This window comes from Vombatus ursinus, unplaced genomic scaffold (assembly GCF_900497805.2).
Source record: "Vombatus ursinus unplaced genomic scaffold, bare-nosed wombat genome assembly UNPS02000580.1, whole genome shotgun sequence".
Classification (NCBI taxonomy): domain Eukaryota; kingdom Metazoa; phylum Chordata; class Mammalia; order Diprotodontia; family Vombatidae; genus Vombatus; species Vombatus ursinus.
In genome coordinates, this window is record NW_020940358.1 from 22057676 (window position 1) to 22082271 (window position 24596).

The following is a 24596-nucleotide window of genomic DNA, read 5'->3' on the forward strand; positions in this document are numbered from 1 at the left end:
ATTGATCTTTGAAGTTATTGGATAAAAGTCTCTCTGTCACTGAGAGTGCCATCCTTTCATTAGGATACAGAGTAACTGCATGCAAATCTTTAAAACTAGACCCTAATTTTCAGTGAATGCTGTTGATGTTTTCACTGCTAATAAATCTCAGTTTGTGGTCAATTCAATTAAGAGCTCATCAGAAAACTTGAATATTTAAAGAGAGAATTAATCATCCAGCCCATGTGGAAGAAATTAGCAGCTTCTGTGAAGAGACATTTTCATATATACTTTTAATTGGCAGCCACTTTGACCAGCTGTTGCAGCGCGGTCTCTGGGAACAATAAGAGTGCAGAATTTGGGAAGTGAAAAGCCGACAAACGAATAGCCCATGATTGATTTATTGCTGAAAAATGCTAAGTTGCATTTTTAAGATGAAGCTTTTGGCCCATCTTGGCCCTACACAAGGGACTTTCATAACTCTGCCAACTGTTCAGTTTTTAGAGAAGAGATTGTTTAAAATTGGCCCCAACAGCTATTAAGCAGAGAAGTAGCCTGGTGCTGCAAAAAGAGGCCTGGCCTGGGATTCAGCAGAGCTGGGTTCTAGGCCTGCACCTGTCACTAGTAATGGAATCTTCAGCAAATCATCTCACTTCTCTGGGACTCAGTTTCCTCCTCTGTCAAATAAGGACTGTTGGACTAGATGATCTGTAAGGTCCCTTCTAGCTTCAGGATTCTGCTTTCTAACATTCGGTGTTTTCAGATCCCTTCTAGCTGTAATATTCTTTGTTTAAAGGTTGCTTTTGACTCTAACATTCTATACCTCACATTCCTTCCAGCTCTAACATTCTGTGTTCTGTGTATCCTTTGGCAGTGACAGAAGAGAGGATAGGTGGATTGGCATATGAAATCAGGCTCCAAACCTCAGTGAAGCTTCTGTGCTGGCTGAAAAGTGGGGCCATCTTGATGTAGACCTTCAGGATACTGACTTAAAAGGAGCTGGCTCTCTGCCCAGCTGTTTGGACCTTTGGGAGGAAATCAGAAGAGTTTAGTTTTACTCACTGGGGAAAAGAAAAAAATAAAACAACTCCAACTCTTCTCTTGCCCACATTCCAGAAGGAATCCTAGGGAAATAATTGACTTCTGTAACCTCAGTTTCCTTACATATAAAAATGAAGGCATTGTGTTAGAATTGGTGATCTTTAACATCTTTTCCAGCACTAAATCTTGTTGTTGTTTTTTTAGCATTCTTTTCTGTGACTCTTGCTTTCTCCAATAAGAGGGGACTTAAATTGTAAAATTAGAATATTGTTCTAGGAGAATGTAAATTCCTAGCAAGGGTGGGGAACCTGTGGCCTCAAGGCCACATTGTGGCCCTCTAGGTCCTCAAGTGTGGCCCTTTGAGTTTGGATTCAGTCGAAGGGCTGAACTTGAGGACCTAGACCACATGTGGCCTCAAGGCTGCAGGTTCCCCACCGCTGTCCTAGAGGAAAGAGAGAGTTTTCATTTTTGTCTCTGTATCCTCAGTACCTAGCACAGAATAAATGCTTAATATTTGCTTGTTGAATTGAATTCTTACCATGGCTACAGAACAACCTTTCTTTATTGATCATATAATTTCTTTGATTTTTATCTTCAGCCCAAAGATCTGCACATGAGCTACCCATGGTTGAAAGGCAAGATATTGATAGTTGCCTGGTTTATGGAGGACAACAGATGATCCTCACTGGCCAGAATTTTACAGCAGAATCTAAAGTTGTATTTACTGAAAAGACAACAGGTAAGCAATATTTGAAATAATCTTCCTAGTTATTGGAGAAGGCTCTTTTTAAAGAACATTGTTTTGTGAATTAGGAAGAAAATCATGATCAACAGAAAGAGGGAGCTGGGGAATAGTGGAGAAGGCCCATGATCTGGCCACTAATCCCCTTTGTGACCACAAGTAAGTCACTTTCCTTCCCCAGGCCTCAGTTTTATTCTCCCTAAACTGAGGAATATGGACTAGATGGATTTTAAGACCATTTTCAGCATCAGTGTTCTATGACGCTATGAGATCTAAAGTCATGACAAAACTATGAATTTTATTTTTGGTGGAAGTCTATAGATATCAGAAGCTGTTTCTTCACTAAGTGACCTGATTTTTGTGTGTGGTTTCAGATATTGTTGAAAAGGTGTTTGTGATTGTATCCCCACTTCTGCCCCCCCCAGGTAAAAAAAATATAATTTCCTTGGGTTGAAAGATATGACTTTTTAGCTATAGTACATATTCAACTAAATATTTTCCATTTTTATTTTGATCTTAGAAAGACTCTGATTCACAAACCCAAGTTAGTTTTATAGTTGTGTTTTGTTTTGTTTTTCCTGAAACCCTCTCCCTATCTCACCCAGGCTGTAAGTGCAATGACCACTTGTGGGCCCAATCTGAATATTGATGACCACAGAAATGGAAGAAGCTCCATTTTTCTGATCTGGGCTAGTTTTGCCCCTCTTTAGGCAGCATGGTAGCTCACCAGAACCCAGGGATTGACCACCCTGGTGCTAGAATGAGTGAGAACATGAGACTAGCTTTAGCTCCGACCCTAGTACAGAATTCCTGAACTCAATTCGCCTAGCCATCAGAGCAGCAGGTGGGACTGCAGACGTACACCACCGTGCTCAGCTTGATTTATAGTTTATGTGGCGCTTTTTATATACATGGTCTCATTTGATCCTCACAAAAACCTTTTGAGGAAGGTAAGGCAGCTTTCATTATGCCCATTTATACAGCTAGTAAGTGGTGAGTTAGAACTTGGGTCAGGCCTCTCTATGGAGGATGCCTTATTATCATATACCCAAGATGGCATTAAGTGTTGTGGGGAAGGGATACACAGACCACCAGCTGTGTTAGATTGTACCCTATCCAAGCCTTCTCATTCCATTTGATTTTTGTCCGTGTTTTTTTACAAACCCTCCACAGAGGATACATTGAATGTGCTAGAGATCTTCCTTTAGGTTTGGCTGTATGTTGTTATTATTGTTTAATTGTTTCAGTTGTGTCTGACTCTTCGTGACTCTATTTGGGATTTTCTTGGCAAAGATACTGGAGTGCTCTGCCATTTCATTCTCCAGCTCATTTTACAGATGAGGAAACTGAGGAAACAGTGTTGAGTGATTTGCCCAAGGTCACATGGCTAGTCAGTATCTGAGGCCAGATTTGAACTCAGGAGAATGTGTCTTCCTAACTCCAAGCCCTGAACTCTATCCACTGCTCCACTTAACTCTAGGCCTTTAGCTATTTCTTAAATAACAGTGCAAAACTTAGGTTGTCCAATTTGCTGACCTTGATCTTGTGACATGACCAGTCCACCTCCTTTCCCAATCATCTATGTCCTTGATAATCTCTTTTATATGACTTTGTGCATGCGAATGATTTATTGACCACAAACTTCTCCAGTATCCTTTTGCTCACCTCCAACTCTGACTCTTTGGAGATTCAGATTTGCAACCATGTAGCATTACCAAGAGAATAGTAGTGTTGAAATGATGGGACTTTGTGTCATGTAGCACTCAGTGATAATTGGAAATGACACACAGTTTCCTAAATAAAATCTAACTTATTATCTTCCTTTTATTCAGTTCTGGGTCCAGCTCATTTCTTATTTCCAGCTTAGATACTAATGGACTAATTTGATGGCTAGTCCTTTGGACTGAATGCCATGATGATCTGGGCAATATGTGTTCTTCATTCCACTTGACTTTTCTCATGTGCTTCATTAGCCTTTTTCTTTTGAGAGGCCATGAATCACATTGAGGAGCCTTTGTAGAATTTGAAGGATTATTGTGATCAATACAACATTATTCACAAATATGTTAGGAATCTCATCATTTATATCAAAGGTGTCAAACTCTTGGCCCATGGTTTGACACCACTGATTTATACTGTGAAGAGTTAGAATAGAAGAGTGAGTGGTTCCCTATAAAGACACTTTTCCATTTGGGCTCTTCATAAAACAGCCCTCATTATAGTGGCAAACTCCTTTGGCAGATATGTCTCCTTGTTCTATGCCTTGCTCAATATTTATAAACAGAGGTTCATTGAACATAGTTATCTCTGTTTTTGTCTCATTTGAGGAATCTTGTAGGATCTTAATATATTCATGGGAAACACCTTGTTTGATGAGAAGCTTTAAGGCTACCTTTTATTCCATGCATTCAGATCCCTTTTTATAATTAACAAGAGTAATTACAGCAGGATCTTGAAGGGTTTTCATCTCTCAGTTGCGTGGCTGTAAAGATGTGGTACGTTAGGGAGAGCAGTGCGCCTGGAGTCAGGAAGACCTGAGTTCCAATATGGCCCCTACCACTTGCTAACTGTGTGACCCTGAACAAATCACTTAACCTCTGCTTAACTCAGTTTCATCTGAAAATATAAAATAGGGATAATAATAGCACCTACCTTGCAGGGTTGTTTTGAGGAGCAAATAAGACAATATTTGTAAAGCACTGTGCAAACTTTAAAGCATACAAATGCTAGATATATTTCTATTATTATTATTGTTGTTGTTGTTGTTATTATGTAGTGTGCTGAAGGAAATGGTCTATGAAAGACTGCTTGTTTCTTTCTTATACTTTCATCAAGAATATCCTTGATATGAGCATCAATCATTTTCATAAATATTTTATAGAGTTGAGAAAGCAGGAACATAAACCAGTAGTTGTTGATGTTTTCTTAGTCACATTGAATAATACCATCAATGTTCTTTTCCATTCTTTCCAAACATTCTCCTCTTTAGAAAGACATTGAAGGGATATATAAAGGAATTAATATAGAAGTGAATGGGGTGTTCAAGGAGGACTAGCACCTCTATTGTGAGAACTACCAAGACCTTTTCAGGGCTGTTCATTTATCTTTGGTGTCCACCTGTCACCCAACTTTCACCTGTGGCTCCAAGAAGCTGTCGCATGCACAGAGGCCACACCCCCTAAAACCATCCCATCAGACAGTTGAAACCAGGTTGAGGGTAACTGACAGGCTTCAAACTCATTGGTGAGTTAGGGAATATACCCCAAGCATGTGAAGACTTCCCCTGGTGGAAAGAAGATGAGAATAATGTATTTCAGCGACCATGAAGGTGGCTGAAGCAGCGCTTTGAGTGTGGTCAGACATGAAAGATGCCAAGGTCATCCCCTGCATCCCAGATCATGAGCTTAGAGTATGGTTGGGAGGATAAGATCCATACAAACATAATGATTAAGAGGCACTTGGAATCAAGGGAAACCTGGTTCTGAATCACAGCTGTGAGATTGCCTAGGGGTGTGGCTATGGTGAGCCACTTAACCTCTACATCTGTTTCCTCACCAGTAGAATGGAAATAAAAAAATACCTGTATTATCTGCTTCGTTAGGATTGTTGTGAGGCTCAAATGAGGTAATGCACACCAAGTGCTTTGAAACCTTAAGCCTTAAAGACTTACATAAATGCCAGACGTTATTATTATAATTATACAAAATAGAATATAGGTGTGATGGAGATTTGAACAAAGTTCTATGGTTCTTTATAATAGTGAGAAGCTCACTTCCAGCTCAAAAGGGATTTGAAGATTAGGGAAAGTTTCATGGAGGGCACTCCCTGCCTAAATTGCTTGTTTGTATCTTTTTCTGTATTCTTGCATGTGGGCATATCTTCCCTGATAGAATATAAGTTTCTTGACTACCTGCATGCTTCTTGGTTTAAGGACACCCTCAAGGTCTTTCTGAAGAGCTTTGGAATTGATTGCATGACGTGGGAGACACTGGCACAGGACCTCCCAGCATGGCATGCCCTCATCAGAGAAGGTGCTGTGCTCTATGAGCAAAGCAGAATTGAAGTAGCTCAAAAGAAACATGAGATGCACAAATTTAGAGAATCTGCCCCAAATGTTCACATGGAGTATTTGTGTCTGATCTGTGGTAGAGCATTCCAAGCTAGTATTGGTCTGATCAGCCACAGTTGGATGCATCGTAACTTGACTCTAACGTAGTGATGTCATATTGGTCCTCTTCAAAGATGGAGGACAATAACTAACCAATCAAGTTCCTTGAAGTCAAGACTTTAAGTTTGCCATTTATATACCCAGCACCAGACATAGTGTATATGGTAGGAGCTTAATAAAGGCTAATTGATGGATTGAGGGAGTGAGATTTGGTTTAGGACTTCAGGGATCTTTTTCCAGTCATCTGTTAGGTTTTCTGTGCTTCTCTTTTCTTAGCTTTAAAAGATATTTCTAATTTTTACCTGATGCAGTTAGTATTGAGACTAGTATGTTACAGTCAGAGTGTCTCATGAGCCTTGTAGCTGCTACAGTCATGGATGAGCCTGGGTCCATGCCAAGGCCTGTCTCATCGATTTTGAAACCATTAAGTCAATAACTGAATTAAGTTCCTGACTCTGGGATAGAGTATTCCAAACAGAATCCTGATATTGCAGCTAGAGAGACTGAAAACCTTAATCCTGGGCTTCAAGCAACACTAACATTCTGGGATGAGACTCGAGCCATTTCTGGAAATCTAGACTAGTTACTATTTGGCTTCAAAGGGAATGTAGGGAATTGGCCCTGCAGCGGCACAGTGACACATGCGTAACAGAGCCAGCATGCGCAACATGAAGCAGCACGTATGTGTTGGAGCGACTGCCACATAAAAGGATTAGGGAACTCCCCTTCCACTGAGGCAGCATTCCAATCTTTGAAAAGTGACAATATCAAATCCACTGTTGAGCAGCAGTCAATAAAGAGGGAGCACAGGCATAAGCGGCCAACCTCACCCCAGAGGCTTCTATTGATTTTCTTCTGTTTAATAGCACCCTTAATCCTTTCCATGTGCCCACTGCAGTGAGCTGGAACATTCTGAGGCAGATACAGTACAGTGAGTGCCAACCCAGGATACTGGGCTGAGGACTCAATTATGATCATTGAATTGTCACTAAAACAGTCTTCTCCTCACCTCCCAACTTTAATCCATCCTTTGTGCTGCTGCCAGCATAATCTTCCTTATGCACAGATCTAGTCATGCTGCCCTTCTTCCCAAAGATTTTTAATGGCTCATTATTGCCTACCAAGTAAAGTTCATACTCCTTTCCCTGGTGTTCAAGACCTTCCATAATCTGGTACCATCCTATGTTCTAGCAGTTGTCACATTTTTTTCACTTTGTGTACTCTATGGTTTAGCTAAAATGGGCTACTCTGGTCCCTGAGGATGCTCTCTGCCATTTGTGCCTTTATTCCTTCAGTTTACTTTACTTGGGATGTCCTCTATGGCCCTCTTTGTTTGTGGAATCCCTATTTATTTTTATGTTCTCCCTTCATGAAGCCTTTCCTGATTGCCCAGGTTGATAATAATCTTCTCTTTCATAATTAACATGGCACTTGGTTCTGCCCCTCTCTGTTGTGCTGATCATGTAATATCATGTATTATAGTCTTCTGTATTTGTGCCTGATTACCTTAAAGGACAATAACTTCCAATAACTTACCTAATATATATATCTGTGAGTCATCTTCATTGAAATAATAATTCAACCCATAGGAGCAGATGAAGTTACCAAGACTTAGAGTATATAGAGAGAAGAGGACCTGAACAGAATTTTGAGGCAAAAACTCAATTTACCGGGCATGATCTGGATGATGAGTCAGCAAATGAATCTAAGAAGTTGTCAGACAAGTCAGGAGGAAAACCAGGAGATGTGATTATCACAAAAACTTCGAGAGGAGAATACCCAGTAATGGGGGAAAAGTCAATAATGTCAAATGCAGCAGGAGCCAAGAAGGATGAGCATGGAGAAAATACCAAAAGATTTGGCAACTAAGAAAAATATCATTGTAAAGATAAGGTATGAAGCCAGATTGCAAAGGATTAAGGAATGGGTGAGAAGAGAGGAAGCAGAGGTAACAAGAATAGTCAACTTTTTAATGAGAGTTTGACTGAGAAAAGAAGGAGAAACATGATATAATAGTTTGAGGGGATGTTTGGATCTAGTGAAGGCTTTTGAAGGATGGGGAGACTTTAATTTGTTTGAAGGTGGTAAGGAGAGAACCAGTAGATAGGGAAAGACTGAAGATTAGAGGGGGTGGATCGATCTAACCATCTGCTGGAGAAGAGAGGGATAGGATCAAGGGCAAGAAAAAGGACCACTTCATTATCAGAGACTGGAGGAAATGAGGAGAGGGTGGAGGATGATGGATCAAAGGGTTGTAAGAAGAGAAGGGTAGAAGAAGGGGCTCTTCTGTCTTCTTAATAAAGTAAAAGCTGAGGTCCTCATTTGAGAGAGTAAAAGGGGGTTGAACATGGAAAAGTTTGAGCAGAGAAGAGAAGGTTTGGAATAGTTTTAGTAGGGAGTCAGGGAATTAATTAGGGAGGGAAAAAAAAGATTGCCTTAATGTAGTGAGGGCCTAGTGAATGTGAGGTAACAAAAATTTGTAGGTTACCCAACCAGTATAGTTGTATTATTTCTTTCATTTCCATTCCATTTGAGTATGAATGGAAGTAGATGGTGGGAGTAATTCCAGGTCTTGGCAAGGTATGAGCAGTGATAGGGAAAGGGAGGAAGGGATTTGAAAGTAGGTGAATGAAGGAAGGTGAAGTCAGAGCAGGGATAATGACTGGAGAAAATACTAAAGGATTTGAAGTATTGGAGATCAGGATGAAAATAAAGAGTACATTTAGGAAGGGCATAGCATGGGGAGAGATTGAATGGTAGGAGGTTATGGTCAGACAAAGGAAAGTAAGAATTTTTGATGAAGGAAAAGGAACATTTGTGGATAACATTGAAATTAAGGGTATAACCGTCCTTGTGTATGTATGGCTGAGGTGGAATAGAGGAGCAAGTCATGGGATTTGAGGAGAATGAGGTAGTAGGAGGTTAGGATGTTTGAAAGAGAAAATGAATATAGAAATCCTTTGATATAAGGGCAGGAGTTTGAGAGGAGAGGAAGAAAATGAGACAGGCGCTTAACTCCTTGGGAAAACAGAGAAACAACCACCATGATCTGTATAAATGAAAAAAATTTTCTTCAAGTGAACTTCGAAGGAGAAGAGAATGTTGAATAATGAGGGCAAAGGGAGATTCTGGAAGGAAGGATATTTCACTCCCTGCCTAGAATTGGTGTGTTGAAGGACATCTCATGCAGGAGAGAATTACTAGGCATGTAGTATCAGCTGCGGAAGCTGAGTCTCTGCTGAGAACAAGTAGATGGAATGAGTGTAAGAGAAAGTGATCAAGAATGAAGGGAAGTTTTGGAATTTTGGAATTCATTTTGGAATTTTAGAGGGCACAGTGACAAGGTCGGGGTAGAGCTGGAATGGGACACATTTGGGGTAGGATGGATGAATGATCTCTCCCTCACATTAAGCCAAAGTCTGTCTTCCAGTATTTGGGCTTTTTTTGTTTGTTTGTGTTGTTGATCTGAGTTTTGTCTTGTCCCAAGCCAAATGTCCCTTCCCTTTTCTACCCTTCATATATTTGAAAAGGATAAGGACTTGATAGGTCAGCATGGTATAGTTGACAAAGGACTGGATTTGGAGTCAAAAGGCCTGGATTCCAATCTTGGCTCTGCCCATTAGTACCTGTGTGAACTGGGCAAGTCACCTGTCTTCTCCAGAGCCCCTTGTCAGTAAAATGAAGGAATCAGCCTCATGATCTCCAAACTCCCTTCAGCTCTAAAGCCTGTGATTCCATGGAATGTCAGTTAGCTTTTAGATTTGCCCTTCTGTCTCCCATTCTCATTACCATCACCATGGTGCAGGTCTCATTATCTTATGCCAGAATTACTACAGTTGCTCGAAGGTGATGATATCTTACAATGCTGTGGCTTTGGGTTCTTCCTTTTTCCTGACTGCTAACACAGCAACCAAATGGAACTCATAGTGTATCTATACTCATATCAGCAAGACAATCTTCAGAACATAATTCACAAAGCAAGCTAGTGCACGTTGAGAGCTGGTCATGCCTTTCTTATCCATGATGCTTCATTTATAAGCAAAAAATACTGGGGATTTTTTTCTTGAAGCAACACCATTTGAAGAATTGGTGTATCCCCTAGTTCGTGATAAGGCTACTACTATTGAACATGATCATTCTGTAAAATACACTCTGCCCTACTCTTGCCTAGCTGTGGTAGCTAGGCATAGTGGTGCCTAGGCATGTGGTAGGTCATGAAGACCTGAGTCTGAATCCTGCCTTGGACATTTAGCAATTATATGAACTTGGCACACTGTTTAACCTCTCTCAATCTCAGTTTCCTCATCTGTAAAATGGGGCTAATTATAGCACCTATTTCAGAGCATTGTAAAGGTAATAACAGTGAACATTTGTACAATATTTAAGGTTTGCAAAATGCTTTACATGTGTTAACTCGTTTGATCCTCCCAACAGCCCTGTGAAGTTGGTGCTTTTAGTACCCCCATTTTACTTATGAAGAAATACGCAACTAGTGAGTGTAGGATCATAGATTTAGAGGCCATAAAGTCCAACCCTCTCATTTTACAGATGAGGAAACTGAGGCACAATGACATTAAAAGGCTTCTCTAGTGTCATGCAGCCAGTTGTTTTAGAGAAAAGACTTGAATTTAGATCTTCGTGGCTCCAAGTCCAGATCTCTATCCATTACTTGGTTCCACCTACCATCATCATCATCATTTTCTTTTTTCTTTTTTTTTGAAGGCAATCAATGTTAAGTGACTTGCCCAAGGTCACACAGCTAGTAAGTGTCTGAGGCTGCATTTGAACTCAGGCCCTCCTGACTCCAGGACTGGTGCTCTATCCACTGAGCCACCTAGCTGCCCCATTGTTTTCATCATTTTCAACAACAATAATAATACCAGAAACATAGAAGTGGTGGGTCTGAGTCGGTCTGGCACATGGTACGTGGGACTCAAAGCCAAGTAGAGATGAGACACTTAGAGAAAGATTGTGCCACTTCTGTTTCTACCTGCTAACACTAGTTACAGAATTAACTGAATTCAATACTGGGAAGTCACTGATATGAAAAGTGTTATGAAATGGGCTGCTTCCTCTTTGCATAGTGGGAATGGATCTCTGCTGACCAATATTGCCTGGACATGATATCAGTCTCACTGGTATTAAGTATCATGGGCATCACTGAAGTCAAGAGCCATTGAAAAGGAGTAGGGAAAGGGAAGAAAGACTTTACTGAGCTTAAGTTTAGGGCTCTTTAGCCTGGGAGGGTCTTGCACCTAAAGCCCTGGACTGAGTGGAAAGAATACTTACTAGTCAGGAGAGCTGGCTTTTTGCTCCCCTTTTGCCTACCACCAGTCATGTGGCTGCTGGTGAGTCTTTTACCTCATAGAGCCTTACCTTCCTCATCTCTAAAACGTGTATAACAATACTTCTTGTCCTGCTCACCTCACAAGATTATTGTGCTGAAAGTGCTGAAGTTCCTATTAGTATAAATTATTGTTATGGTTCTGAAACCCTTTTTTCTTTGTTCAGATGCAAGTTAGTTGGTGCAATGGATAGAATGCCTGAGATGCTTACTAGCTGTGTGATCCTGGGCAAGTCACTTACCTTCTGTTTGTCTCAGTTTCCCCATCTGTAAAGTGAGGATAATAATAGCACCTGGCTTCCTAAGAAAACATCAATTTCAGTGACTGAATCTGACAATACATACAACAATTCCTGCTTCTTTCCTAAGAGGAGGGAGGATGTTTCTTCATCTTTTCTCTGGGTTCTTCATTGGGTTTTTCAATTCCTCAGACTTCAACTTTTTTTCAACGATGTTTTCATTTCATCATTGGGGTCATAGTAGAGATTGTTCTTTTGGGTTTGCTTTTTTTTGGCTCTGCATTAGTTCACACAAATCTCCTCAATTCTTTTGAATTCCTTATGTCCATCATTTTGTACTATATTCCATTCCATTCCATTATTATACCATACTTTTTTCGTTCCCTAGTTGACAGGTATCCATTTTGTTGCCAGTTCTTTGCTACTACAGAAGTGCTAAAATCACTGTTTGTCTATATATTGAACCTTTGACTTCCTTGAGGCCCCAAGTAACAAGGTTTACTGGGCCAAATAAGACGAATAGTTTAGTCACTTTTCTTTCATAATTCCAAATTTATATTCAGAATGATTGGACCTTGTCAAAAGTCTATGAACAGTGAATTACTATGCCTGTATTTCCATTTCTCTTCTAACGTCTATTCCCATTCTTCATCATCTTAGTCCATTTGAAAGCTGTAATTAAATATCAAAGTGATTTTAATTTTGTTTTCTCTTAACATTAGGGGTTTGAAACATGTTTTCATGTGGTCATTTGTTACTGGCAATTCTTCTTTCGACAATTATTTATTTAAATTCTTTGACCACTTATCTTTTGGGGAATGCCTGTGAGTGTTACAAAGTTGTATACATTCCTTATAAATTTTGGATATTAGGATTTTAATAGTGCTTGGCCAAGTCCTTTCAAATCACTATTCCCTTTGCTGTTGGATCTAAGCTACTTTTTGAAGGTATTAATTTCATCTTTTAGAAATAAGATAGAGTTATTCTGGTTCTTCTAGACTTTAGTAGGCAATCTTAATGAGTCACAATGGTTAAAAACAAATTCATCACCTGCTGACTAGCTCTTATTTAGATGTGTTAGTCCTACTAAGTCCATATGCAGAGCCTTTTCTGTCAGAATGGACTCACCAGAGTTTGCATTCTACTAGCACAGCCTTTGAAAATCTGGGGTCACTTCCATGCCATGAGGAGATATGGAAACACGACTTCAGTGGAGCTTTGGATGACTTAGGAAAGTTTATTGCATGGTGTGTCACAAGGGTGTCTTGGGTTAGGTTTCCATGTTCTATCATATCTATCTAAAGAGAACACTTAGGGATTAATGATTCATTGTATTCCTGGGTAGATAATAATCTAAAACCAAGGGGTTCTCCAATTTTCCTGAACCTGGATAATACCATGGGGACACTCCAGGGTGGGGTATCTGGCCACTTACCACTTCTGAAGCCGGGAGTTTGAATGAGTTTTCATAGGCTGCCTGCTCTTTTGGCTTTGGAGACAAACATCCTATATTTGATCTGTCTTCTGCAGGGCAAATTGCCTCCTTGCTGCTTTTTTCCAGCATTCATTCCCACTCCCTTCTCCATGGACAGTTTGACCACTGAAAGGTGGGGGTGGGGGTAGGGTGTAGTGGAATAGATCAAGTTTTCCTAGGAGGGGAATCCCATCTGGTTCTTACATTAAGTCAAGGTGACAACCTTTTGAGCTAATCTTATCCCCTTATGTTTTGTAATCTGTACCACCAACTAAAGAATCTTTTTTTATAGTTGGGGACTAAAATAGAACTGGCACTTCAAATTCAGGCAAGATATCAAGTTTGAGAATGGGAGAAAACACATGAGTTAGGTAGGATGATGATTTCAAGAAAGGCTGCCATCTCCCTGAGATGAGTGACATCTTACTTACTGGTTTGCTTCTGCATTTTAAATCTCATCCTTTTCCCACAAGAAAACAAAACCAAAGCAAAAACAGCCCCTCTGGGGCCAAACGGAGCAAGTTTTATTAATAGGAGAATGGAAAGAGCATTGGCTATGGATCCAAGGGACCTGGGTTCAAATCCCACCACTGAAGCTTTATACAAATAGGTATAATTATATAACCTTACCAGATACTGAAAAGACAAGTAAAGAAATTATATGTACAGATTTTCAGCTGGGGTTCAAGTTGTAATGTCCACAGTGTTCTTGAACTTCAGTTGGTGGCTGGACATGGTACACTTAAACCTCAAGCTAACTTGGGGGATCCCAGCAAAACATTGCAAAACAGGAAAAAATCTAGGGACACAAAAATAAAAGTGATGTGGTTGCGGAAACCGAGTTGCCATAGCTCTTCAAGACTCACTGAGACAGGGTGGAATCCAGTGTTTTGGAAGGTTTCCCCGTATGACACAAGGTTTTGGAATTTTACAGCTGGTAAATCCTCATTAACACAGGCAGCCCTCACCAGCCAAGACCCACTGGCTTGCTGCTGACTCCGGGGCTCATGGTGGAAGCTAGTCTGTTCTTGATTATTCATCTTTGAAACTTAATTGTTTAAAGAGCATTTTAAAAAAAAAGATGGATTTTCTTGGAACAAACAAAAGGCAGAGGCTCCCATCACCTGCTGAAAGCAAATTGATCATTTCTGAGTCTGGCGTGGGTAGTGGAATTCCCTATCCTCCCACTTAGTCATAGCATCCTGATGTGAGTCATTTTATTACTTGGAGGTTCCCAAAGGTTTTATTTTGAGTGGAGCCTTTGTTTAATAAACACAAATACATATACTTTTTTTCTTTTCTAAATTAAGTATTTTTCCATGAGTTGGCATACTGGATAAGTTGGAACTCTGTTAGAATAACAATCCACTCCCTCCCGTTTCACTACTCCACTACTGTGTTTGTTTCCTTTCAACCAAGATGGAGTCCTCTTTGTCAATAGGATCCATATGTGATCATATAAATTTGTTTCATCCCTTTGTAAAATGTCAGATTTGGGGTTGGGCTGGATGTGTGACTAATCTACTGGCCTTTTACCTCCAAGAACTTTGACCTTGGTGACTCAAGTCCTCAGTGAAATGAAAGTGCTGGCCTCCAGCCCACCATTCAGGCATGATTGAATGTGACTAGAAGACTGTATCCAAAAGAGAGCCCATATTTCAGATCCAAGTCCTTAAAGCAAGACTCTATTCCAATATTCTTATGTCAAAAATTGCCCAGTTTAGGGGGTGGGGAACTGTGCTGAATTCATCTAAACTTCAACCTCTCTGAAGATTTTCGAAGAGCCTTTCAAAGGAGGCATCTTGATTATACTCAATGACTTGAATTCTGTTTTGAAGCTGCACCAATAGATTGCTGTGTCACTTTAGGCCATGCAGTTAACCTCACTTTCCTCATCTATGAAGTAAGGAGGTTGGACCAGATTGATATAGGAGGTCTATTCCAGCTCTAACAGCTATGATTCTCTGATTCCATGGGAGTATAACTTAGTCTTAAACTTTTCCATAAACATATGTTGTCGTTGTTGTTTTTCTGTTATACAAAATTAACTAATCAGAACGTGGGTTATCAGAGAATCATAGAATTGGAGAGCTGTTCAAGACCTCAGCAGACATCTAGTGCAACTCATCTGAAAAGAAATCTCCATACAACAAGTGGTCATTTGTCCTCTCCTTGAAGACCTCCAATTTGGGAGGAACCCATTACCTTCTGAGGCAGCTTATTCCAATTATGAACGGTTCTAATGGTTCAAATATTTTTCTGGTCATCAAACCTAATTTTTCCTCTTTGCGACTTATACCCTCTGCTCCCGGTTCTGTCCCCTGGGGCCAAGTAAAACAAGTTTTAAATTAATGATACAGTGGAAAAGAATGGTGGTGGTGGTGGAGCGACAGGACCTGGGTTCAAATCCTACCATTGAGGCTTATTACCTCTATGACCCAGGGCAAGCCATCTGTAACTTTGTTGGACCTTATTTCCCTCATCTATAAAATGAATTAAATAGCTTCTAATGTCTTTTTCAGCTCTAAATCTATGATCCAAAAAAATTTAAGGTAGTTATCATGTATTTTTTGATCCCTCTCTCTCCTGTCTCCCTTCTTGACCATTTCCAGGCCTAGATATAAACCAAGTATATAAAGTTGGCAATCTAAAGGTTGAATGGGGTTCAGGCTTTGAAATCTGTCTAAAATAAGGCTTGTTTTATTCATGCATTTCACTTACACCTGCCTTTTTTCTTTCTTGCCCTTAATGTCCCTCCATTATTGAATATTTGCAATGTGACTGGATCTCTTTTAGTTTCCTATGCTGTGTTTTAAAGGAGGCAATAGAAACTTGGTCCCTGGAAATTAAAAAATCTCCTGCTTTTTGCACTTGAACTGATGCCTCACTGGGTCATGGAGGTGACCTTGGGTTCTTTAAGACCATGATAGTAAAGACAGGCAAGGTTTTGCATAGTGACAGGACTCTGTATTTTTCATATGAGGACCAGCTTAGCTAACTCATAGCAACCATCTAATAAGGCAGAGAGGTATGGCCAGTGTCAATAGAGAGACGGCCCACACCAGTGAAATCATGAATCCTTGGAACATTAATGTATAGGGTTTATGCATGAGAATTGGGCAGTGGTAGTTTAGTTAGCTCCTTGGAGTATAGATGAAGTCCTACTGCCCACCTCACATTCAAGTCTTTGAGTTTTCCTTCTCAGTCAATTTAGAACCATAGACACTCATTGAACATTAGAACTGCAAGTGATCTTAGAAATCATTTAGTTCAAAATTTCACTTTTAAGAGGAGGAAATTATGAACCAGAGAAGAGCAGGGAATTAATTGCTCAAAGTCTTACAATCGACTAGTGACAGAGCTGAAACCAACTGACTTCGGTTGTCTTCTTTTGCATGTATAGCTATTCTTCTCCATATAAAACTTCAAGGAGAAAATAATTCAGCTGAAGTGGCATAGAAAATCCATGGTAATCTCAGACTTTATTTTTGTTTGAAAAAGCAATTGTCCTTTAGTCATGAGTTTTCTTATTTCTGTAATTCAATAAACTTCTCAAGATATAGGTAAAAAATTTGAGAACCTTGACATTTCTGTCCCTGGAGAATCTGAAAAAAACTAAGGGGACCCCAGACATAGACACATCTGATTCCTCTGAAGCTGAGCACTCCCATTAAGCCAGTTCTAAAAGCCAATTTTTCTGCCAGTTAGCAATCTTGATATAATGAGCACAGGCTCACGATTAACACAGAGACAGCAACTAATTCAACAAAACCTTTATTTGGATAATTTTTCTAAAGTACTTACAAGTTGCTGTAGAAGATCATGCCTGGTTTCCTAATACAAAATGACACTTTGATTTCCTCCTAGTCTGGCTCAAGTTTGGTGGTATGATCACCACTTGAGTAGGGAGGGGATAGGGTTTCATTCTTCTGAAAACTTACTCCTTTTGACAGTGAGTGCTGACACAATCAGATCTCTCATCAGGGCTTACTGCTTGATGCTGTATCCCTGAAGTGAGACAGAGTAAAGTGTTTCCTGTATGCTTTCCTCTGTGGGGAGGAGTTACTTGTGAGGAGACACTATTAAATCAACCAAATTGGCTGCTTGTGAGAGTGACAGACCGGCCTTCGGTTTGTGGGCCTGTTAGACAGACCCTCACGCGTCCACTTCCCATTTCCCCCTGACTGACCATCCTCTTGAGTTAGCCCAGTAATAAAGTTAAAACTAAACATTGTTAAGACAAGTTCAGCATTACGGTCGTTGCTTAAAGAGTACTTGCTTCAGAACTAAGCCATTTGCCCAGAGAATTTGGCTCCTCTCTTTTCTCCTATGAGTAAGGCTTGGAAGGACCTTTTTGCATGTTGGCTTAATTTTCCATGTTAAGTTAGCACTGGGGAAGTCTGTCAGAACATCTGCTCTAGAGATGAAGCTCTCTATTTAATCTTAGCCCAGAGCAGTAGAAGGGCATTCAGTCTCATTGGGCCTGTTAAGTTCTTGGCAGGCCTATGGAGAAATGCCAAATCAATGGTATTAGTCTGGGGGATGTAGCCTATAAAGAAATACCAGCTTATTTCAGTGAGCAGGCAACACTTGGAAATAAGTCGTGTTCACAATCAATCAAGATGTGTTTACAAGCAGTGTCTCAAAGTCCCAATCCCATCCCCCTTAGATAGCTGCTTCTGGGCAGAGGGTTCTCCAGTAAGAATCCACCAGGCATTCCTTTAGTCACTGAGCTCTGTTTTTAGGGAAGTCCTGACGTGGTGGTGGCAGTGGTAGGATTTAAGAGCTTGAAATTCAGCTTGAAGTTCCACGTTTAGTCTCAGGTTGTGCTTTATTGTGTGATATTGGATAGTTTACTTATGCTTTCCATTCTGCCTCATTCATGAGGAAGCATTGGTGTGTGGTATAAAGAGTACTGGCTACATTCAGAGACCTCGGTTCAAATCCTTACTCAACCACGTATAGCTTAGGTGGCCCTGAACAGATCACTTAATTTCTCTGGTCCTCAGTTTCCTCATTTATAAAATGAGAGGGTTGATCAATAAAGTCTCTGACAGTTCTGTATCTATGACCCTATGGTCTTATGATCCCTTCCCACTCTACGTGTATGATCCAATAAAGCTGATAAAATTTCAACTGAAATTTGAAAATTTCAATTTCAAAATTTCAATCTCACCATGTAACTATATGAACTAATGACCCGAATACCTATCATATCAAGTCTGGCATTCTAGACCTCCACAGGTCAGTTCCCACCATGCATGCCAAACCTTGTCTCCCTTCCAGCTGTTTTTTTGGGGGGGCAGAGAGGAGGGGTTATTGATCTCAGAAACCTTGTTTATTTTTTACTTTGTCCTTATTCACATATATACCCCTGCCTAAATATGCTTCCTCAACTTATCTTTATTCTTCCAAAACTTGTCCCTCTTTCAAGTCCTACCTTGAGTCCCACTTTCTCCAAAAAGCTTTCCAAAACTATCCTAGCACATGCTGATTTCCTCATTCTTGAAATTTCTATACAACTTTAGCTTTTAATTCTGTATTTCCTTGTCTTGTTCTCTAAATGATTCTGTATGGGCCAGTCATTTCTCTGAAACTAGTTAGTAGACCCTTTGAGAACAGGGACTTCTTAAAAAAAATTTCTCCTGTATCCTCTGTAGTACCTAGTATAGTGCTGGACACACAAACATTATTTTGATTGATTGACTAATGAACCTGATTTTTTTTTTCTTCTCATCTAGGAGGGTACAAAAAATTTAGGAGCAAAAGTTTAAACTTTGTCTCCCTTTGCCAAGAAAAACCTTGTAAAGGTACTCTCTTTTCGTCCCCCACAACACTCCAATAAACTAACCCTAGACCTTTCCTCATCACGTTAAGGTCCAAGTTTGGGCAATAGATTTTCCAGTGAAATAATAGTTATCATTAATACCCATTATTAGCTAAGGGGTATTCTTAATATCCATTATAAATAATGCTGTATTTGTTCACCAAGGCATGGGTTCAATCAGTTCAATTAAGTATTTAAGTGCTGGCTGAGTGCTAGATGCTGGGGTTATAATGACAAAATAAAAATGAAACAAAACCTGCCCTCAAAGAGCTTATGCTCTACTGTAGGAAATGACATGTACACAAATAAATAAATACAAATTTTAAACTAAGTAAATACAAAGAAATTTCTAGGGACATGGGTGGAGCACTGATGGGGAAATCAGGAGAGGGAAAAGAAATTTGTTCCATCCTATGAAATCGTTCTCTCATAAATTTGTGTGATTGTTTAGTCTATTAGTCATGTCTGACTGCGTGTGACCCCTTTTGAGGTTTTCTTGGCAAAGACACTGGAGTAGTTTGCCATTGTCTTCTCCAGATCATTTTACAAATGAGAAAACTGAGGCAGACAGGTGACTTGCCTAGGTCACACAGCTAGTAAGTGTCTGAGGCCAGATTTGAACTAAGGAAGATAAGTCTTCCTGATTACAAACCCAATGTTCCATCCACTGTACCACCTAGCTCAGATAAGTGTTTGCTTTTAAATGTCAGAATACATCTCCTGAAGTTGTGTACCCAGTCTGGACACATCACTGTAGCATGCCAGGAAATAGTGAAAGTGAGGCCACAGGGCTGCCTCTCTGAGACTGTCCCATCATATACTGACTATCATGTGTTCTTTGGAAGCCTATGAGTTGCAGAAAGGAAACTGTTAAATTTAGGATTGTGCATGCTGGTGTTTGCTGAGAGGGGAATGGGCCTCAATAATTTAGAAGAGGCTGCAGATAGCTTTAGAAATGTAAAAGAAACCAAAAAATTTGAGAATGTCTATTCAGAAGAAGTAATGGGCCCAGTAGCAATGGCAGCCTGGTGGGCAGTTTTCAAAAACTGTGTAGGAAGAATGAGAGATCCCATCACTGGTTAGTAGCCCCAGACTAATGTACAAATGTCAGTCTTAAAAGTGGCCATAATCACAGGAAGCTTTTTTTACGCACCTTCCTGAACATTGCCATCAAACCCTGGCCACCTCAAGAGTTTAAAGAGGATTAGGAACTGAATCTTTCCTAACTAGGCAGCCACATTTTGTGTAGGGTTTTCACCTCTGAGTCAGCAGCAGGGACTGTAAATTATAGTTGGCCAAAGGAGTACCAGAAGTGTTGAAAATCACATGTGCATGTGGGTGGTTTCAGTGTGGTGTGTATGTATGTGTGTGTGTATGTGGGGGGTGTTAATGCTTAATTTTACAGATGATGAAAATTTCCATTTTTCCTTTAGTAAGCTTAATGGGAATGAATTTCTTCTCCTCTTCCCTGTCCCAAAGGCTTACTCATCACCAGTCTTTATTAGGAATCCAACTGTTAGACACGTTTGGGTTGGGTTTTATTCCAAAGACTTGATTTATGTTTTCTTTTCCTTAAACCCTCTTGAAACCTTTTGAACAATGTGGGGAGTGTAGAAGGAACATCGGCTCTGTCAGAGAATGAGAAGGAAGGAAGGGGTTGAAACGGATGATAGAATCAGAGGATCTCAAGAGTTGGATGGCTCACAGGCCATGTTGTCCAGCTAAACCCAAACAAGACTTCTACGTACATTATAATGAGAAGGAAGACCAGCTTTTGATGGTGTGCATCAATCTCATGGTTCATCCACGAAAGACACAGGCAGTTTATTTATCCATTTAGTCAACTTTTTATGTTGTCTGAAATTGGGAAGGCTGTTTTCTGGTTTCATTTTCTTTTTTTTTTTTTTTTTGCTTTTTAGTGAGGCAGTTGGGGTTAAGTGACCTGCCCAGGGTCACCCAGCTAGTAAATGTCAAGTGTCTGAGGTCAGATTTGAACTCAGGTGTCTCCTGACTCCAAGACTGGCGCTCTATGCACTGTGCCACCTAGCTGCCCCTCTGGTTTCATTTTCCATTAGAACTTTTGTTTATTTGCAAACAGAATATTAAGTAAGTTGTAACTGTGGCCAGACTTTAAATTAATCTCATCTTTCATGGCATGCAATTCTGGAGGGAGGGGGAATCACTAGCCATTCTTGTGGCCTTTAATGGGAAAGGGTTTTGTAAAAGACAGAGGAAGATGACCCGATACTGATTCGGATTTTTCTGCTGGTGAATCAGTAATAAAAATATTGACATTTTTGTGTTTGTATAGAATGTAAACTCTTTGAGGGCAAGGACTAGTTAATTTTTGTCATTGTATCCCTAGTGACTAGCACCATGCCTGGCATATAGTAGGCACTTACTAAGTACTTATTAATTGATTTGAACTGATTTCTTTAAGGTGTAAAAAGTACATTATGCATAATATCTCATTTGATCCTTAGAATAATCTTGTGAGATAGGACAGGTTTTATTGGGTTGGGTATATTATTATCCCTATTTTGCAGTTGAGGGAATGTTGGCTTAGAGAGGCTTAGACTTACCTAAGACCACACAACAATTGTAATGGCAGTAGAACCGGGATTTTGTAAATCCAGGAGCTTTCCATGATAGCACAGCTGCCTCCCTCCTCAGGAGCACACATTCATATCTAATTGCAATAAGCTTTTGGTATTTTTGTTTTTGAGACAGAAAGGGGCCCCCTGCTCAGTTCTCCAGGAGAGATTAAAATTCTGACATCTTACTTGATTAAAAAAACCCAAACATTAGAAATTTCCATTCAGAAAAGGATATGATTAGCAGTGATGGGACATTTGACATTTTAGCCTGTAAAATAAAGACAGAAAAGGGCAGAGGACAGATTGCTTTCATCTCCTTGCCCCTGGTGAAGACCCAGAAGTAGATTCTGTATGGCATTTTCCTGGGCAGTGAGGTATTTGATTATATACAAGCTAGCTGCTTCTTCTTCTTCTTCTTCTTCTTCTTCTTCTTCTTCTTCTTCTTCTTCTTCTTCTCTGTCTCTGTCTCTGTCTCTGTCTCTCTGTCTCTGTCTCTCTGTCTCTCTGTCTCTCTCTCTCTCACACACACACAAACACAGATTTTTTTTCCCTTAGTTTTTTTTTTTATTTGAATAGCATTTACTCTTGGCCTCAACTGTCAGAAAACTTCTGAGACATTCATAGGCAGAGGCTAAAAAAGAAGTAAACGCTGATGGAGTAAAATTAGTATTGGATGTTGGCAGCCCAGAAAGGCTAGTGGTGACTGAGGCTGATGGAGCCCACTCCCTGGTATTTAAGCATAAGGTTATTGCTTGAGCTGCAGAATGTTTCCATTCAATAGAATTTGGCTATTCAAAGAGCAGAAGTCAGGTTGGTGATGAGTATTCAGAAGAAAATATTGACTTGTCCTGGGCACCAGGCTACTCATATGGGATCAGCCTCCACAGGCAGCCTGTGAAGAACAGGGCCCATGTCTCTAGCCTTCAAATATAGTTTGATGTTTTGTGATGTCTATGGTGATTGACTGATTTTGAGTCCATTTCTTATTGCCGGGGATAGGTCAGACATTGATGTCTCAGATCAGCTGTAGCTCTGTGCATGAGGTTTATTTAGTGGCTCATAATGGGATCTTTGAGTCTCCATGGTGACATTTTGGAGTCTTTGTCTGTTGGGTTTTATGGATAATGGACAAATATCTCCTCATCTTTGAATTTCTGTCCAGGTTATACTGCTGTTTTAACAACACTGTAGAGAAGCAATTGGAGGTTCACACAAAAAGAATCCAACGAACATTTATTAAATACCTACTTAGGCCGAGGCACTGTGCCCAGCCTTAGAGATACAAAGCAGCTAGGTGGCACAGTAGATGGAATACTGGCTCTAGATTCAGGAAGAACAGAGTTCAAATCTAGCCTCAGGTATTTATTAGCTGAATTACTCTACATAAGTCATTTTACTACTGTCTGCCTCAGTTTCCTTATCTATTTAAAAGTGATAACAAAGCACTTACTTCACAAATATGTATGTATATATATGTATACATATACATATTTACATATATATATATATATACACATTTATATGGAGGTAGTCTGGCATAGTGGAGATAATATTGGACTTGGAGTGAGAAAGGTCTGGGTTCAAATATTGCCTCTGACACTTCGTAGCTGTGGGATGCTGGGCAAGTCCATTAAACTCAAAGTATTTCAGGATGCTTCATAGACTTGCTAACTAAGTCATAAATTGTCTATGATCTGCATTGGTAGAGGGAGTTCTCTTACCAGTCATTTAGTCCTGCTTCCATTGCCTCATCATAGCATAGAAATGATTCTGGGTTTTCCAAGATGACACAGCAGAATTCACATACTTGGAGCATCCCAAGATGAAGCTGGAAAGGCTTCAGGTGTAGAACCAGTGATGGACACCAATAGGCCTGCTGTCTGAACCAGCTAGCCAGTGTAACTGAAGACTACTACAATGATTAACACTAAGTTGATCATTAAAAGTGATGATTTTTTTCAGCCATTTTTGGGCAATTTGTGAAGTCTGTCTCTTAAGCCATGGAGAGGTTGAGATGTGACCTGCATCATCCATATCCCCAGTTCTCAAAAGGTGGAAGTCTACAGGGATAGAGACAGGAAGGACCTGGGGTTTCATTATTGTAGGGAATTCCCAGATGAGGAAACTCCCTCTACTAGCAGGTCAGAATCTTCTCTGTAACTTATTAAAGAATATGTTAGAGCACAAGGGGTTGGAACATGCTGGGGGAACACAGAGCTAGTATATATATGAACTGAGACCTTCCTGATATTGGAGCTACTTTTCTATATACTATGGCAGCAGTATCAAACCTAAATAGAACCAGGGGCCACTAAACAACACAAGAGGTTCCCTATAAATCAACAGTATCTAGGTTTATTATATGTTAAATTGTTTTTAATTGTAGTTTTATTTATTTGGTTAAATATTTCCCAAATTACATTTTTAATCTGGGTTGGGCTGCAATCAAGAGTTTTGTGGTCCCCATGTGGCTAGTCTGCTATGTTTTTGATACCTCTGCACCACACCACACTGTTTCTATATATATATATATATATATATATATATATAAGTGTATATATATACACACACACACTCAAGTATATATTTTTGTTGTTGTTCAGTCATTTTTCATGTCCGATTCTTTGTGACCCCATTTGGGGTTTTCTTGGCAAAAATACTGGAGTGGTTTGCCATTTCCTTCTCCAGTTCATTTTATAGATGAGGGAATTGAGGCAAACAGGATTAGGTGACTTGCTCAGGGTCACACAAATATTAAGTGTCTTAGGACAGATTTGAACTCATGAAGATGAGTCTTCCTGACTCCAAGCTCAACACTCTATCCACTGTACTACCTAGCTGCCCCGAGTATGTATACACACATGCACACACACACACACACACAATACATATATGCATATATGTATGTATGTAGATATGCATATATATGCATACATATGTATATGACTTGACTAGGCAAAGGGTAATGATTTCCAACCCTTAGTACTTGGGAACATATAATGCCATTCACTGAATGGGTGATCAATACATACATTGACATATGTAAATTGTTGAGAGGTCATTTCCTCCTCATTTCAAGTTAATCAGAATAGTCTTCGTGTCAGGGAGAGCAGTTAAGAAGAATAGAGAAAAAAGGAATGTATCAGTGTAACTTGGATGATGCAGAGTAGAAGTTTTTGTTTTGT

At 39.9% G+C, this 24596-nt stretch overlaps 1 protein-coding gene across 9 annotated transcripts in view; it reads left to right on the forward strand.

The window, feature by feature from the left end:
* NFATC2 (nuclear factor of activated T cells 2) overlaps positions 1-24596 on the forward strand; it is a 204458-nt gene that overhangs the window by 98398 nt on the left and 81464 nt on the right. For all 9 annotated transcript variants that reach the window (XM_027850864.1, XM_027850841.1, XM_027850814.1 and 6 more), the window contains exon 6: positions 1619-1759. In XM_027850864.1, the coding sequence (XP_027706665.1) occupies positions 1619-1759 (141 nt within the window). The remainder of the gene's footprint in view (positions 1-1618; positions 1760-24596) is intronic.